The sequence below is a fragment of the Physella acuta genome, unplaced genomic scaffold, assembly GCF_028476545.2.
Source record: "Physella acuta isolate Inbredline_101_S28 unplaced genomic scaffold, ASM2847654v3 ptg000138l, whole genome shotgun sequence".
Classification (NCBI taxonomy): Eukaryota; Metazoa; Mollusca; class Gastropoda; family Physidae; genus Physella; species Physella acuta.
Genome location: NW_026731657.1, coordinates 1787360 through 1806171, shown reverse-complemented (window position 1 = coordinate 1806171; position 18812 = coordinate 1787360). Strand labels below are relative to the sequence as shown.

The following is an 18812-nucleotide window of genomic DNA, read 5'->3' as shown; positions in this document are numbered from 1 at the left end:
GGAAAGCGGAATAGAGGGCGCCCAAGACAGACCTGGAGGCAGAGTCTTCTTGAAGAACTGAAGCCAACAGGGATGTCTTGGGAAATGACAAAATTAATAGCAGGGGATCGGAAGAAATGGAAGGAAATGGTGAAGGCCCTATGTTCCATAAGGAGCAAAGAGGACTAAGTAAGTAAATAAATTGAAATAAAGAACTGAGAGATTAAAGAAATACAACATCCTATCATCACCGTTTGATTTTTTTCTATAACCCTGTAACTCATGATTGGGTTAAAAGCTGTCAAAAAATTTCAAAGTGTCGGTTGGCTTTTCTTCTAAACACTCACCGTTTCATAGTCTATAACAGCAGAGATGTACATCTCCCCTGTGTCAGGGTTTATGGCCAGGTAGGAGTTGTCTCCCTGGCTGGAGGAATCAATGAAGTACTTGACCGTTCCGTTGATGCCGGAGTCACGGTCAGTGGCCAGGAAAGTGTGGATGACAGTGTTAAGGGGCATGTTCTCTGCGATGGTGCGTATGATGACCGGGTCCTGGTCAAACACTGGCGGGTTGTCATTCACATCTTTTATCTGGTGAAACGGCAGACAAATTGGTAAAAAAAACATCAGACAAATTGGTAAAAAAAACATCAGACAAATTGGTGAAAGGTGAAAAACATCAGACAAATTGGTGAAAGGTGAAAAACATCAGACAAATTGGTGAAAAACATCAGACAAATTGGTGAAAGGTGAAAAACATCAGACAAATTGGTGAAAAACATCAGACAAATTGGTGAAAAACATCAGACAAATTGGTGAAAAACATCAGACAAATTGGTGAAAAACATCAGACAAATTGGTGAAAAACATCAGACAAATTGGTGAAAAACATCACACAAAGTGGTGAAAAACATCAGACAAATTGGTGAAAAACATCAGACAAATTGGTGAAAAACATCAAATTGGTGAAAAACATCACACAAAGTGGTGAAAAACATCAGACAAATTGGTGAAAAACATCAGACAAATTGGTGAAAAAAATCAGACAAATTGGTGAAAAACATCAGACAAATTGGTGAAAAACATCAGACAAATTGGTGAAAAACATCAGACAAATTGGTGAAAAACATCACACAAAGTGGTGAAAAACATCAGACAAATTGGTGAAAAACATCAGACAAATTGGTGAAAAACATCAGACAAATTGGTGAAAAACATCAGACAAATTGGTGAAAAACATCAGACAAATTGGTGAAAAACATCAGACAAATTGGTGAAAAACATCAGACAAATTGGTGAAAAACATCAGACAAATTGGTGAAAAACATCAGACAAAGTGGTGAAAAACATCAGACAAATTGGTGAAATGAAGAAAAACTAATCATAATGAAAATAATTACTGTATGATATGATATAATACACATCAAATTAGTTAAACAAAAAAAATCTGAATATTAAAAGTTTGAATTAGTGCTTTTACCAATGCAAAAAAAAAAGTTTGAATAAAAAGAGTTAAGATTCTAAATATTCAATTAGAACAGACAAATAAAAATAACACAACTCACAAAGATGGTGACTGTTATATTACTGCTTTTGGGCCACGCTGCACTGTTATCCACTGCTTGTATATTTAGAGAATGGGAAGACGACTCCTCATAATCTATCTGTCTAACTGTGGTTATAACCCCTGAGCTCTGATTGACTGAAAAAGACCCGAAGACGTTTCCTCCGACCAGATAATAATTTATCTTCCCGTTCTCTCCAGAGTCCTTGTCCGTGGCTTTCACCTGTCCGACAAACGTGCCGATGCTGACGTTCTCGACACAGTTGAAGCTGACGTTGCGTGCTTGGAACAGCGGCGCCTGGTCGTTGACGTCCAAGATGGATATGGTCAGTGGTTGGGATGAGCTGCGGGGTGGGAGGCCGTTGTCCTTAGCAACGATGGTCAGGTGGTAAACGGTCTTGGTCTCGTAGTCAAGAACCTCCCTTGTGGAGACTCTGCCGGATGTTGGGTGGACCTCAAAGTTTGACATGGCGGATTGCTCGGATTTGGCTGAAATTATAAAAATAATAAATGTTTTTTTTAGCATTGTAGGAAAAAGAAAACAGTGAAGGCTAAGCGAGATGTGTAGGGACACAGCAGTAAAATAACTGAGAAGACCACGGACTATCTTGAGGAACTGATAAGAAAATGCCAAGATCAACAACAGTGGAAAGAGCATTCTTCGTCGGCCCCAAATAAGAAGATTTTGTTAGCTGTGACTATATTGGCCTGAGTTTTTTAAGAGGGGACTGATTATTATGAGTTGAATGAAGTTTTTATTTATTTTTGGTTTGTAGTAGAGGTGCTTTGTTTAAGGGACCAAGTTGGCTTGACTAGATTAATACACAAGGTCTCTTGATTGTGTGCCCTGTTGTGAGACATTGTAATAAGTTTAATGAGGAAAATAGTCGTTTTACTATTAAAAAATTTACTATTGGCAGTGGGTGGTATCATGATTGGTTAGGATTAGGTATAGAGTTCATATAAAGGCTAAGTTCTCACAAAGAAATAAAGTTTATTATAGCTGAGTCATCACAACCCCAGTGTCTTACCTGCATCAAAGTAGTAGGTGACTCTTCCATTCTCTCCCTCGTCAGGGTCTAAGGCAACCAGTGTGGTCACCACCGTCCCTTTTGGCCTGTTCTCTGAGATATTGGACGCGAAGGGCCCCTGCCTTTGAAACATGGGATCATTATCATTCTGATCTTGAACCTTCACCTTCACCTTAGTCTGAGCAGTCCTTGAGATGTTCCCGTTGTCTGACACGTATACTGTGAGAACATGCTCGGCCACCAGCTCACGGTCTAGCGAAACCTGGGTTCGAATCTCACCAGTTTTCGAGTTGATTTTAAAGTAGTTTTGTACATTATAGAAAAAGAACTGCAGATCGCCATTGGGGCCAATGTCCTGATCTGTGGCAACTACTTGACCTACAAGGCTATCAGCCACGAGGTTCTCTCGAATAGAGAATCTGTACTCATCCCTGGAAAAAACTGGGTCGTTATCATTGACGTCTGTGACAATTATCCTGACAAGTGCCGTGGATGACAGCTGAACCGGGCTTCCGTGGTCAACCGCTTGGACAGTTATCTCATATGTGTCGTGGAGCTCCCTGTCCAGTAAGTCCCGCGTCCAGACTTTACCGTCCACTGGAGATATCCCAAACGTGGAGCCGTAGCGGTTATTTCTAAAAGAGAACGTGATCTTCTTGTTGTTTCCAGAATCTTCATCTGTGGCCTTGACCTGGTTGATGGTGGACCCAATGTCAACGTCCTCGGGAACATAAAACAAGTAAACAGCTCTGTCAAACACTGGAGGATTGTCGTTGATATCCTTGACCTTCACCGTCAAAGTCAAGTTTGCGCTAAGCTGTTTGGGCGTGCCCATATCTTCAGCGATGACAACGATGAGGTACTTGTTGATCTTCTCGTAGTCCAGCATCTTCTTCAGGGTGATCTCGCCGGTGACAACGTTGATGGCGAAGGTGTCGGTGGTTGTGTCGACCAGCCGGTACCTGACAGTACCGTTGTTCCCCATGTCCAGGTCGACGGCGCGTGCCACGTACAGCGAGGTGTTGGCTGCCTCGTCCTCTCTGATCTCCAGCTCCAGCATGGTGGTGGCTGGGAATGTTGGGGCGTTGTCGTTCACATCCAAAATGGTGATGTTGACCTACAGAAGTAGAGAACAAATTTTTTTAGTGATGTCTTGAAACAGCATTAGGATTACAGACAGACGGCTCCAATTGGTGTTATGTGGACTGATATAATAGTTAATGTGATGATGAATGTCAAACTGGATGGTGACTGATATTTGGCATATATTATATCGATAAAAATCTCACTACGGTTGACAAGTGAAGTCGACTGAAATTTCAAAGACTGAGATATGATGTCAACTGACATTTTAAGGGCAGAGAAATTATAACGAAACGAACATTTACAGCCAACTTTAAAATTAAAACAGGTAGGAAATTAATTAAATGGCAAGTTTAAAACATTTTGGTTAAAGAAGAAAAAAATCACCTGAGCTACAGCATACACAGGTGGGAACCAGGCAGAAGCCTGAATACTGATGACCACAAATGGGCTGCTCTCTCTGTCCAGAGCAGATCTGGTTGAAATGGCGCCTGTATTTTCATCCACCTTAAACCAATCCACTGTCTGGAATGTGATGCTGTATGTTATAGCTGAAGAAGAAGAGGAGAAATTCAACCCTGTTATTTCATCTAGGACTGAATTTGTGAATGATTGTAACAATTTAACAAATGAAATGTTTTAAACATCTGAATATAAACACTCTCAACAAGATAACATTCAAAACTAAATTTTTTACCAAATTTTACATTATGTCAACACATACATACTTCAACATATTTTTATTAAATTTAATATTACATAAACAAATTTAACAACAAAATTAAAGGTATTTTCTGGTTATTCCAGGTGGAAATTGTAATTTTCATGAAAAAAAAAACTTTAAATATTTTTTTGTAAGTTTTTTAATCAATCTTTTTCATTAAGATGTTTTGGTGAAAAAATCTTCGCCAATGGGAAAAGAAAGTTTTTGGTGGAAAAGAAAAGTTACAAATCTGAATATATGAGCAAATGGCAATTAAGTGCTACAGGCTACAGGGCCTTACCTGTGGATCCACCTGAACCATCCAGATTTGCCTCCACCCTGCCCACCATCTGGTTCAGACCAGCAGCCTCTGTGATGGTGAAGTTGTACATGGTTGGGGTGAAGATGGGAGGGTGCTCGTTACCACTGATGACACTAATGGTGACCGCAGCATTCTCCTGTGAGGTCAGCCCTCCTCCGTCAGTGGCACGGACACTCAAGACAGACACTTTATCAGTCAGGCCAGGTTTTAAAGATATGGTACCTGCAAAATGACCAATGATTAAACACTCTCATCAACAGTATATAACAATTCAATTGCATTAACAATAAACCACTTATTTTTTAATTAATCTCTTATAAAGAAAACATTTTTTAAGAAAAGAGGCTTATATTACATTCACAAATGAAAAAATGCACTAAAAGTAAACAATAAATTTAGCTTGGTGTAGCCTTTCCACCAGGTTTTAAAGGGGTAACTTACCTGTAGTTTGGTTAATGCTGAAGTACTGAATGTTGATAAATTTAGTTTAGGTTACCTGTAGTGGTGTTAATGCTGCAGTACTGGATGTTGATAAATTTAATTTTGGTTACGTGTGGTTGGGTTAACTAGTTTAGGTTACTTATGGTTGGGTTCATGCTGAAGTACTGGATGTTGATAAATTTAGTTTAGGTTACCTGTAGTTGGGTTAGCTAGTTTAGGTTACCTGTAGTTGGGTTAGCTAGTTTAGGTTACCTGTAGTTGGGTTAGCTAGTTTAGGTTACCTGTAGTTGGGTTAGCTAGTTTAGGTTACCTGTAGTTGGGTTAGCTAGTTTAGGTTACCTGTAGTTGGGTTAGCTAGTTTAGGTTACCTGTAGTTGGGTTAGCTAGTTTAGGTTACCTGTAGTTGGGTTAGCTAGTTTAGGTTACCTGTAGTTGGGTTAGCTAGTTTAGGTTACCTGTAGTTGGGTTAGCTAGTTTAGGTTACCTGTAGTTGGGTTAACTAGTTTAGGTTACCTGTAGTTGGGTTAACTAGTTTAGGTTACCTGTAGTTGGGTTAACTAGCTTAGGTTACCTGTAGTTGGGTTAACTAGCTTAGGTTACCTGTAGTTGGGTTAACTAGTTTAGGTTACCTGTAGTTGGGTTAACTAGCTTAGGTTACCTGTAGTTGGGTTAACTAGCTTAGGTTACCTGTAGTTGGGTTAACTAGTTTAGGTTACCTGTAGTTGGGTTAACTAGTTTAGGTTACCTGTAGTTGGGTTAACTAGTTTAGGTTACCTGTAGTTGGGTTAACTAGTTTAGGTTACCTGTAGTTGGGTTAACTAGCTTAGGTTACCTGTAGTTGGGTTAATGCTGAAGTACTGAATGTTGATAAATTTAGTTTAGGTTACCTGTAGTTGGGTTAACTAGCTTAGGTTACCTGTAGTTGGGTTAACTAGTTTAGGTTACCTGTAGTTGGGTTAACTAGCTTAGGTTACCTGTAGTTGGGTTAACTAGCTTAGGTTACCTGTAGTTGGGTTAACTAGTTTAGGTTACCTGTAGTTGGGTTAACTAGTTTAGGTTACCTGTAGTTGGGTTAACTAGCTTAGGTTACCTGTAGTTGGGTTAACTAGCTTAGGTTACCTGTAGTTGGGTTAACTAGTTTAGGTTACTTGTAGTTGGGTTAATGCTGAAGTACTGAATGTTGATAAATTTAGTTTAGGTTACCTGTAGTTGGATTAGCTAGTTTAGGTTACATGTAGTTGTGTTAGCTAGTTTAGGTTACCTGTAGTGGGGTTAATGCTGAAGAACTGGATGTTGTTTCCACTGATGATGGAGTAAGTGACCGTCCCAAAGACTCCGCTGTCCCTGTCTCTTGCCTGCACAGTGACCAGTGGGCCTGGAGGGGCGTCAGCCATGATGTTGATGGAGTAGACACGGGGTTCAAACCTCGGGTTGTTGTCATTGATGTCAGTGATCTCAACCTGGATCACTGCCTGGCTTGTGAGGTTGTCTGTGGGGTAGAGAGGGTGGTTGTTAGGTTGTCTGTGGGGTAGAGAGGGGGGTTGTTAGGTTGTCTGTGGGGTAGAGAGGGTGGTTGTTAGGTTGTCTGTGGGGTAGAGAGGGTGGTTGTTAGGTTGTCTGTGGGGTAGAGAGGGTGGTTGTTAGGTTGTCTGTGGGGTAGAGAGGGGGGTTGTTAGGTTGTCTGTGGGGTAGAGAGGGGGGTTGTTAGGTTGTCTGTGGGGTAGAGAGGGGGGTTGTTAGGTTGTCTGTGGGGTAGAGAGGGGGGTTGTTAGGTTGTCTGTGGGGTAGAGAGGGGGGTTGTTAGGTTGTCTGTGGGGTAGAGAGGGGGGTTGTTAGGTTGTCTGTGGGGTAGAGAGGGGGGTTGTTAGGTTGTCTGTGTGTTGTATAAGGTGGTTGTTAGGTTGTCTGTGTGGAAGATAAGGTGGTTGTTAAGTTGCCTGTGGTGTAGAAAGAGTGGTTGTTAGGTTAGCTGTGGGGTAAAGAAACAGGGTTGTGGTTAGGTTGGCTGTGGGGTGGAGAAACAGATTTGCACTTCACAATAAAAACGTTCTTAACATAAAATACAATGAAAAGATTGCATCAATCAAAATAATTTTCAGGCAAAAATTCATATAAAACAGTAATACCAGAGGCCTCTTAATTCCACTTTACTTTGAGGAAAGACATAAACATTAAAAAAATATCCAACAACTTTTAAACAATTATTAAAAAATTTATATAAAAGTTAAAAGAATGAAACAATTTAATCACATCAAACTGTCAGCAAGCCAAAATATAAAAACCTTATAGATTTTGAAAAAAAAACCCACATGTATCTGAGAAAACTTTTTAATAATAAAAAAAAAAGGCGAATAAGCACAAACATATTTCAGAGATAAGAAATTAGAAAGCAACTTTTTTATGGAATGGGAAAAACAATCACAGTGACAGCTAGCTAGCCATGTTAATTACACCTTAATTAACAGTAGCTTAATTAAAGGTGCCTATCATTTAAGATCTACTGCCTGAGGTCCCACCACATGCAGGAAATATGCAATGGTGTAAGGCAAAATATCAGGGTTTACTCAGGGTTTACAAGAGGGTTTGGTGATATAAGACACAGGGTTTAGTCAGGGTTCAGTGAGGTGAAATTACATGTTTCAGTTTAGTAAGACATTAGCATGGTTCAGTAAGACAGGGTTTAGTGAGATGAGATAACAGGGTTCAGTCAGACAGGGTTTAATGAGATGGGATGACAGGGTTCAGTCAGTCAGGGTTCAGTTTGTTGAGACGGTTCAGTACTGTGTGACACAGGGTTCAATACTGTGTGACACAGGGTTCGGTACTGTGTGACACAGGGTTTGGTACTGTGTGACACAGGGTTCAATAATGTGTGACACAGGGTTTGGTACTGTGTGACACAGGGTTTGGTACTGTGTGACACAGGGTTTGGTACTGTGTGACACAGGGTTCAATACTGTGTGACACAGGGTTTGGTACTGTGTGACACAGGGTTTGGTACTGTGTGACACAGGGTTCAATACTGTGTGACAGGGTTTGGTACTGTGTGACACAGGGTTCAGTACTGTGTGACACAGGGTTCAATACTGTGTGACACAGGGTTTGGTACTGTGTGACACAGGGTTTGGTACTGTGTGACACAGGGTTCAATACTGTGTGACACAGGGTTTGGTACTGTGTGACACAGGGTTTGGTACTGTGTGACACAGGGTTTGGTACTGTGTGACATAGGGTTCAATACTGTGTGACACAGGGTTTGGTACTGTGTGACACAGGGTTCAGTACTGTGTGACACAGGGTTCAGTATAGCAATTCAAAATTTCAAACACCCCACCCTGCCCCCCAGCAGAACAGAAACAAGAATAAACTGGTAAGAAAAACGTATCCAGTTAACAGGTGAGTAATTAAGTCAAGCCACATTAATAACCTCCTAATTAGCAAACCCTACTAATTAGTAAGGCTGTTAAACAGCATGGGAAAAATTTTTAAGCCTCATGATCTGACTCTCTGAAATTGCCAGTTGAAAAGTTATTAAGGAATGGGGAGGGGGGATACAATGACACAGAGGGGGGGGGGAGAGATCCTATGTTTTATGCATTAAACGCCCACCTTTCCCGCCCCCTCACCTTCAGGTGAAATGTGTTTGTCTAACAAAATAGAATGAACCAGAGGTTGTAGCCAAAAGCAGATTCAGAGCAAGAGAATACTAAGTAACAAACTGAGACTTATTGATTGATGACAACATGCAGATACAACATTTGTGCACTGAATCTCAACACATCATAGACTGTATTTGCAATAAAGGTTTCAAATACAAACATTCTGTCTATTAAATGTCAATTATTTTCTCCTTTTGAAAAACACAGTTTTCTATCACATCTGACACATTCAGCAAAGGAACAAATATGTCTATTTATGATAAGACTTAGTCTACTTCACTGGGTTTAATTGACCAGACTTTGTTTATGACAACTATTGCTTTAGGGTAAAAGGATATTGCTATTTGGTTCCATGACAAATGATGATCTCAGGACAAATGATCTCAGACAAAATATCTCAGACAAAATATCTCACGGACAAATGATCTCAGGACAAATGATCTCAGGACAAATGATCTCAAGGACAAATGATCTCACGGACAAAAGATACCAGGACAAAATATATCAAGACAAATGATACCATGGACAAAAGATCTCAGACAAAATATCTCAGACAAAATATCTCACAGCAAAATTTTAATAGTGTATACGATAATTTTAGTTGTTTTGAACATTTTTTATTGATTGGCATGTGGTTTTGTTTATTTTTTTACACATAATAATTGTGGGTAAAATAAATTTGGCAAACTTAACAAAACATCACAAGATTTATTAAACTTAATTTTTGTAATAGCAGATCTTCAGGTTTCTAACGTAAAACCATTGTTTTTATTGCATAATCAACACAAATATAATGCTTACGTTTCTTTGCTGACAATCGTATGGCTATGATCACACCTATCCAATAATATGTGATCGTCTACTATTGTGTGAACTCTTGCTCGACATAAATTCACTAGAAACTAAGTTCCTATAACCTTTCTACGATGTAACGTAAGAGGTCATAGCTGAGTAATCACCACTAATACTGCTTTGTTTGCATACACAATATGACGAACTTTGCTCCGCGATGACCGCTGTCGTTTAAATAAGCATTTGTCACCTGATCACTAAGGTGTGACCGACGCATAACTATTGACTAGTTGTATTGTCCATGGAGGGCGGATGTCTTTCCAATAAGGCATGTCTCTGCTATCAAAGCGGGCGGCCACCTTGATACGAAGGTGTGTCTTTATTGTTATTTCATTCCCCTTGATATAGTTTCATCAACCTGACATGGTAGGTTTGTCTCATGTTTTGCAAGCCCACCTATGCTATCTATAGAACAATTTCTTTAAACTTCGCATACTATATTAGTAATCTTAATTTTAAAATGTTTAGTGGAATGTGACAAATTTATGCGGCAAACATTTCTTACAATTATTAAATTGGCCTATAAACAAAATTAAATTTAAAAAACCAATATGAAAAAAAAATTCAGATCAACTAAAATCATCCTACACACTATTAAAATTTTGCTGTGAGATATTTTGTCTGAGATATTTTGTCTGAGATCAATTGTCCATGGTACCATTTGTCCTGATATATTTTGTCCTGGTATCTTTTGTCCGTGAGATCATTTGTCCTTGAGATCATTTGTCCTGAAATCATTTGTCCTGAGATCATTTGTCCGTGAGATATTTTGTCTGAGATATTTTGTCTGAGATCATTTGTCCTGAGATCATTTGTCCTGTCACCTGCTATTTTGGTAAATTATATGTGGGGATGGTGTGGCATAGTGGTAGAGTACTAGACTACTAGCCAACAGTTTTGAATTTGAATCCCTGATCAAGTCAGTAGAATGTCCCTGAGTTCACCCCAATCTGAAGAGTGCCTTACCTTTGTTAAAGAAAGTAAAGGCTGGGCATTGTGATGACCACACTATCCCTTTATATTCCAAGTTCACAGAAACAGGTAAACTCTACTTCACTTGCCCCATGGAGCTTCAGGTTCTAAAAGGGGACCTAACTTTTTTATTATATGTGATAAATGCAGCACAATTTAGAAAGTATATTGGTCAATACACAAGCTTTAAACTGACCAACACAGACTGTAAACACTGACCAATTATCTGACCAGCATTTGGCTCAATTATACACTGACCACCAGCCCACACAAAGAACTCACCTGAATCCACCGCCTCCACTTGGAACTGGTACGACGTGGCCACCTCGTAGTCCAGCACCCCCTGGACACAGATGTCCCCGGTCAGCGAGTTCACCCTGAACTCTTTGAGAGGCGCCAGCATGTTGCCCATTCTGTAGGTCACCTGAGAGTTGCCACATTCTGGATCCGTTGCTGATACCTGTGGATATCAAATACAGGTGATATTAAATACAGGTGATATCAAATACAGGTGACATCAAATACAGGTAGTATCAAATACAGGTGATATCATATCAACTACAGGTGATATCATATCAACTACAGGTGATATCAAATACAGGTGATATACAATACAGGTGATATAAAATACAGGTGATATCATATACAGGTGATATCATACACAGGTGATATCATATCAACTACAGGTGATATCAAATACAGGTGATATCAAATACAGGTGATATCAAATACAGGTGATATCAAATACAGGTGATATATCAAATACAGGTGATATCAAATACAGGTGATATCAAATACAGGTGATATCAAATACAGGTGATATCAAATACAGGTGATATCAAATACAGGTGATATCAAATACAGGTGATATCATATACAGGTGGTATCAAATATTTACAGATAAAAGTTATAGAAACAGTAAAAATAGCATCAGATGGTATAGAATAGTTAACTTGCAAACATAGTCAAGAAGTTAAAATCAGTAGGCCTATAGTAATCTAAGTATGAAGTTTCAAATAGCATACAACACTAGATTAAAATAATAATAATAAAAGAAATATAATTTTTAAAAATAATTCACGATTTTTCATTGTAGAGGTTTCTTTCAGTTTAATGTTTATTAATGAGCATTACCTCCCTCCCTCCCCATCCCCCACTCCAACTGAAGTGAATATTAAACAGCTGGGAGCGCTCAAGAACATCGCATAAACTAGAGCTGAGAACACTCAGCACACGATCTGCCCCTCGGTCAAGTCGTCCCCACGGTACAGGGAAAGTTACAGAGGCGGGGCACTACACTGAACACACACTGTAATTAACACGCCATGGACAAGTAATCAGGTGAATTCTACTTCAACTACATCGTGACATGTATTTAGCTATCCTTATTTTCCCGCTATGCAAATATTCTGTTCGTTTGAAATTAATACATTCAAAAAATACGTGGGGGTGATGGGCGTCTTGTGTCTTCTACGAGGTTTAGAGAACATCAGTCAATCAACAATCGTCCAAAAACCCTTCAGGGGTGGAGTTGGGGGGGGGGGGGTGTCAATGGGGCAATACAGTTTAATTTCTCATACATTTTTGTCATCGTTCTTGGTCTTTGCTGCTTTAGGCAATACTGCAACGGGCAGCTTAGTCTATTCCTTAATGTACTCCATAGTCGCTCCCCCCCCCCTTATTTCGTCTATGTCTTCCTCGCATTCTCCCTTATAGCACTGTGCCTTGCATGACTGTGATTTACCGTTGGGTTACATTCCTCCAAACCATATGCGTTTGTTTGCTATGAGGATACTTAACAAAGCCTCAAATGGACCAATCACAATGGTGATTTTTTTCACTAGTCAAAGAGAATAAACTCGGTAACTTTTCTCTTGCGTTACTCTTAACACACTCTATGATGCATCAAACTTGATTATCACAAGCCACCGTTGTGCGCCCAGGGGAGTTGGTAAAATGACGTGAACTTGAACGCCCTGCTCACTGTTCACGAACAAGTGACAGCGTGTGACTTGTACTTGCAGCATGTGTGACGTGTACTTGCAACATACCCCAGACCTTGATGAGAGGTTCACACAAACCCCCAAAATACCCCGGTGGGCTGTGATGAGATCAATGATCCAGACCAATCAAGACAGACAATGGCGCCCAAATGACGAGCTCCATGACTCAGGGAAAAATATTAAAAAGGTGGGGGTGGGGGAGTCTACAAAGTAAGCCTACACGGGGAGTCATGCGTGTAGGACCGCTGAGTCGTGACGATTTGTATCACACAATCTACGGGAGGTGGAAAATATTTCAAACAGTGGGAGGGGGACGGGGGTTTAGGAGAGAAGCAAATCGCCCGAGGGTGAATGGTGGTTTTAAATTAACACTGGGGCTGACTGTTAGGTCTGGTGTGTTGCGTGTATTTTACGAAAAACTTTTTAGATCGTACTGAAACATGTTACGTGTGATCAGGATGTTGCTAGGGGATTCGTAATGTCTCTTACCCATGCTTTACGCTGTCAGTGACCCATGATTTGCGCTGTGCTTCATGCTTGTCTGTGCCCATGGTTTATTGTGACCCATGTTTTACACCGTCAATGACCCATGTTTTACGATGTCAATGACCCATGTTTTACACCGTCAATGACCCATGTTTTACGATGTTAATGACCCATGTTTTACACTGTGACGTGACCCATGTTTTACACTGTCAATGACCCATGTTTTAAACCAGGGGTCTCCAAACTACGGCCCGCGAGGTCCCCTCATCCGGCCCGCGGAGATCTTTTTTGTCCACGGAAAAAACGTTTGTTGGTGATGGCTGAGGAACTTTGCCCGGAAAAATCAAAGACATGCCTGGAAGAAACTGGCCCCCGAACTGAAATTTGATAGTCAATGCGGCCCTCGGACTGAAAAGTTTGGAGACCCCTGTTTTAAACCGTCAATGTGTTAGGTCTGTCAAGCACCGTTTAACTGTGTCCCATGATTTACTCCTGTAGTCCATATTGTAGGCTTTCTATGACCCATGTTTTACTCCGACCCATGTTATACTGTCACCATGCTTCACCCCATCCACATACCAAATTTCCCGTTTCCTCCGTGTCCCCCAGTCTTTCACCGAGCCTGTTTGTTTTCCTTAGGGTGGCGCCCCCACGATTTTAGCGGTGACAAACTCCCTCCATATAATCCGTAGTGACGATCCCCCCGTAACAAATTGTACCTGAATAGAGACAATCCAAACGCGCCCCACCGCTAGTTTTTAACGCACTGGTTGACCATAAAACCCTATTGTAAGCCACGCCATCAGCCCCTAGTGTTCGATTGTCCGCTAGGTGGCGCCACCGAAAGAGGATTACACCCGTGCCTTTTGTCCGGTTAATTATTTCCCTTTTGGAGCCGTGAATTTCAAGGCATAGGGCGCTGCGGCGTCGCGGATTTCGCGTGTTTTTTTTTACCACCGTGTTACATTTAACGTCTGGGACTGGTGTAGTCGTCTGCCATGCTTCCTCACGACTCTCACCCCTCCACCCGGCTATAACACCCCTCCACCCCCAACATAACCAAGGTTAAAAAAACTACCAGCATATTTTTGCAGATCGACTTTCCTTCGGTGGTTGTTGTTTCGCTACGTTTACCTACAACTGAGATGAGCCATACACCCCCCCACCCTTTTCCCTTCTTTTCTCCCCCCCCCCCGGTGAAATTATCGAACATATTTCAGAAGAAGAATACCGCGTTATTTTACCTCTATACGGTGAAGGGGGTGAAAGGGAATCCCATTACAAAAACAGAGGTGCGGATTAAGGGTACACAGAGAGAGTAGAGTAAAGCAAACAGAACGGTTAAAGGGAAAAATAACTCATAGTCTAGCGGGTTTTGAAACGGTTTTTGTTTACATATGTTTTTGTTAAGGTAATAGCGCTGTGTTAGCCGGGGGGGGGGGGGAGGGGTTGTTTAAAATTGTGTGTACACAAACGAATGTTTTTATAATCAAATTGTGTACCGGTCTGTGAACATCTGTTTTTTTTTTTTTTTAATAAAGCGGGAGTGAGTTCCCCTGAACTTTCAGGTACATTCGTAACTAACAGAAAAAAGTTGGGATAGCACTTTAGTGGTAGCGGAAATCGTAGGTAAATGTGACTTCTTCTTCTTTGTTCTTAATTTTAGTATTGGAAGGGATCCCCTCCAACACAATTAAGTATACGAGTCAACTGGTTATGCGCCATTGAGGCCATTGACTCCGATTTCAGCCTGCTATTCTTTTTGGATTTGCTTCCATAGCTTTTGTCCAAGCAAGAACAAATTACAAGGCAGCAGTTGTTTGATTTTGGAGCCTCATCTGCCCGAGGGTTTGAACTCGAGACTTTTCGATTTAGCAACCATGTGACAAAAACAAGCCTTGTTTACGAAAACACATGAAGACGAAAAGTTAACATTATCCAAACACTGAGATATACATACAAACAGACAAAATAGCAAAAACTTTTTTTTCCGATTATGAAGGGCGTTAAAATTTGTCAAAAACTCATTTTTTTTTTTCAAGTTTACAGTACTTCCCCCTATATTCAATATACCAGAAAGTAAATGTGTTTGTGAAAAAAAAAAGCTTTTTGTGAACACACTATGTCTGTGAAAATTGTTTGCATATAGCTAGTTGGTAAATAAACTTTGCTTATGTTACGTTAAAAGGCATTCCGTCGTCCGATCCATAGACGGAAGACTAAAAGCATTCAAATCCTATACATCAGATTTTAAAGACAAGTGTAATTTTTTTTTTTTTAAATCTACGTGATACATACTACATACATGCGTTGAAGATATAAATCTTCTAAAATATGTTGGTTGATATTTTCTTTTTTTAATAAAACTAGCGATACTCCGTAGGGCCGACCCTATTCGTTCTTATACATCTAGCAACAACTATCCGAATTTAAAAAACGTGATCTTTTATTTATGGTTCAGTATCTAGGGCAGGGGTTCCCAACCCTGTGCCCGCGGGCGCCATGACGCCCGCTGAACGATTCGTATGTGCCTGCCTCTCACTATTCGACAGAATTTTTTTCATAAACATTATTTTAAAATATGATTTATTTTTATTCATCTGTTACAGTTTTAATTTTTTTTGACTGCCTAGGTTTATTAAATATGTTCGATACTTGTCCCAACTTGTCTAGCGGCGAGCCAGACTGCACTATTTACGCTAGCTTGGAACGGCTAGTGCCATTTGAATCATTTTTCGGTTTGACATATTTATGCGAATCATTGTTTTCAAACATGAACTTAATAAAATCAAGATATAGATCTCGACTCACCGATGAGCATCTTTATGATTGTCTGCTAACGGGATTATCGTCATACGCTCCTAATTATGAAGCTCTGGCCAATGAAATGCAATGCCAAAGATCACATTGACTTTATTATATTTTTTAATTAAATGTTTTCTTTGTATGTATGTGTTTTGTTTACTTTCTTTACGTTTTGTAAATACATTTCTCTGTGTGTATGCAATTTGAAAAAAATGCCAAATAATTTTATTATTTTGAAACATTTTTGTTTATTATTTATTAATACAGTATGACTATAAGAAAATCTCTAGAGTAAAAAAAGGTTGGGAACCTCTGATCTAGGGTATAGTGGTTCCAAAAAAAAAATTGTTTATATTATTCCTTGCAGAAACGTAGTACATGCAAGAACGTTAACATTATAATTAAGTTAAGCACATTCTTTAAAATCGTGGGTTATTCTTTGTCTATTAAAAAAACGGCATAACTAATCTAACGTGAAATCTGAAGAAATAAATGAAAAAAAACAACAACATAATTTTAGCACCTCATACAAGAGCTTGGCGACCGTTATTTTTTAAAAATAGAAACGATTAAATAGCAAAAGGGGCTTTCTCGTACTCCATGGGGCTTATCTCCCTTAAAGTGGATCATAAAAGCATAAACTATAATCTCCCTTGTCTGCAGTTTGATATACTGATGTATGTTCGGGAGTTGTTGCAAACTTGGATGATTCAGTATTAGATCGTATCAACATGTCATCATGCATGTACAACAGCAATGTCATTTGTCATGTTGTGTACATGCCATCAAACATCGCATACGTAGGTTGTGTGGATACGTGCCGTTTGTCATAAGTTAATACTTTTACCTGTCTAGTAGTTATGTTGTGTAGATACGGTAATTTGTCAAAGGTTAATACTCTATTCTACGTGCATTATGTGTATTGTGTAGATACGGGGATTTGTCATAGGTTAATACTTTTACCTGTCTAGTAGTTATGTTGTGTAGATACGGTTATTTGTCAAAGGTTAATACTTTATTCTACGTGCATTATTTGTATGGTGTAGATACGGGAATTTGTCATAGGTTAATGCATTATTTGACTATAAGTTAAGTTGGGTAGATAAGACCATTTGTCATTGGTTGGTACTTGAGTCTATACGTTAAGTTGGATAGATACTGCCTGATCGGATCCTGTCATGTTTTCTCAATTTGATGAAAAACTGTTTTTTTTTTCTGGAGTTTCTGGAGTTTCTCATGCGGTTGTAATATCATTTGTCATGTTGTTGTGTAATTAGAGCGTATATAATTTAAACAACTCAAAAACTATTTTTGAAATGTGCCAACAATTTTTTTTTCATCTTTTCGCGATAAGTTTGTTTATGAAAATTAAATTATATTACGTTTTTTAAATAACAAATATTCATTTGTTTTGCTTTAGAAACCCACGAAAATATTCCCTCAAGATGATATAAAAAAAGTGGAGAGCATTTCTCGTGTTGATGAGATAAGGGTCTCTCGGTGTAGACCGACCAAAGGGGTGTAACTTTTGAAGTCAGACGCTCTATCAGTGGAGTATACAAGAGTAACCCCCCCCCCCCCCTCACCATCAGGATCTAAGTGGTGCTTGAGCGACTGGGCGAAAAGTGTTTGAATTAAGGTCTCTTCAACGTGTGCCTGCTGGTGGTGTGACGTCAGCGGAACTCGGCCGTCTTGTAATTTAATTTGTTTCACTACTTGGGTACATATTTGATGAAGATTAATTAACGGTCAGGCAATGTAAGGTCAAAGGTTAAAAAAAGCTAAATGGTATGTTGTGTAAAACAAATTTTAACGATGGACTTGAAGTTAAGATTTAATATGGTAAAAGAGACTAGATGCCATTATTCTGGATACATATGACAAAATGCCCCACTGTTATTCCTATGACTAAGTGTCCCATTTTCATGTGATAAACATGACAAAGTGTTCATTTATTAGTCCGACTATATTATGGGATACATATGTAAAAAACACGTCACTGTTATGGGATAGATATGACACACTGTCCGACTATTTTGTGATACATATGACAACAATTCTTACTATTATGGGACAGAAACAGCCTAACACTCGGAGAGAAATGGCCAAATTATCAATCACTCACACCCTATAACCAGTTGACCCCATGATCCATGTAACAAAAAAAACTTTAAAAAAAAAAAAAAAAACTAGTCTACTAATATTTGTCTAATATTCAACGCATTTTATTTATAGAGTTACGAACTAAGATTTACACTGCTCTCACAGTTGTATATATTAAACGTTAACTCTATTGGAAGAAACTTAACTACTTAAGTACTAGTTATACCCACAATTTCTGCTTGTTGCGATGATCCCACCACAATATTTGAAACTTTTTATTTAAGAACCATAATTTCGTCTATTCAAAGCTTTGCACTAAACATTCTAAGTGGTATTTAACTCGCCAGTCATTACACTTCTAAACCTGCCCATTCGGCTTCTATAAAGTCTACATCATCCGTTTTTTTCTCCAACAAAAAACACCAACATTTAAAAGCTTTAACATACCTTGGAGCTAGAAAAAGTTTTGCTAAGGGGAGGGAACACCCCCCCCCCCGGATAGCACCATCTCTGGTTCCTCACTAGTTCTAGCCCTAGACGAGATCGCGGACTGACCTATTAAGTAGCACGCTGTCTGCCCAATTCCATTAGCTGACCATTAGCCTGAGCATCACAGGGATGCAACAGGTCATAAATCAATATCCAAGATGACTGGAAATCGATGCCGGTCAGCTCGGGAAACTGGTCAGATAGATCAATAAATCATAACCTTTCGGCTTACGCTGATCGATGAATAATCCATATTCATTAAGAATCAATCGCGTGGGAGAGGAGGAGAAGGGGGGGATATGTTTACCAGGGACGGCTGGA

At 39.5% G+C, this 18812-nt stretch overlaps 1 protein-coding gene across 1 annotated transcript in view; it reads right to left on the bottom strand.

Moving 5' to 3' along the window:
• The window catches only part of LOC131935224 (protocadherin-16), a 74032-nt gene that overhangs the window by 15723 nt on the left and 39497 nt on the right, over nucleotides 1-18812 (bottom strand). The window contains exons 3-9 of the mRNA XM_059291596.1: nucleotides 10888-11065; nucleotides 6384-6611; nucleotides 4661-4903; nucleotides 4044-4207; nucleotides 2574-3690; nucleotides 1544-2031; nucleotides 327-569 (exon numbers count right to left, since the gene is read on the bottom strand). Of these exons, the coding sequence (XP_059147579.1) occupies nucleotides 327-569; nucleotides 1544-2031; nucleotides 2574-3690; nucleotides 4044-4207; nucleotides 4661-4903; nucleotides 6384-6611; nucleotides 10888-11065 (2661 nt within the window). The remainder of the gene's footprint in view (nucleotides 1-326; nucleotides 570-1543; nucleotides 2032-2573; nucleotides 3691-4043; nucleotides 4208-4660; nucleotides 4904-6383; nucleotides 6612-10887; nucleotides 11066-18812) is intronic.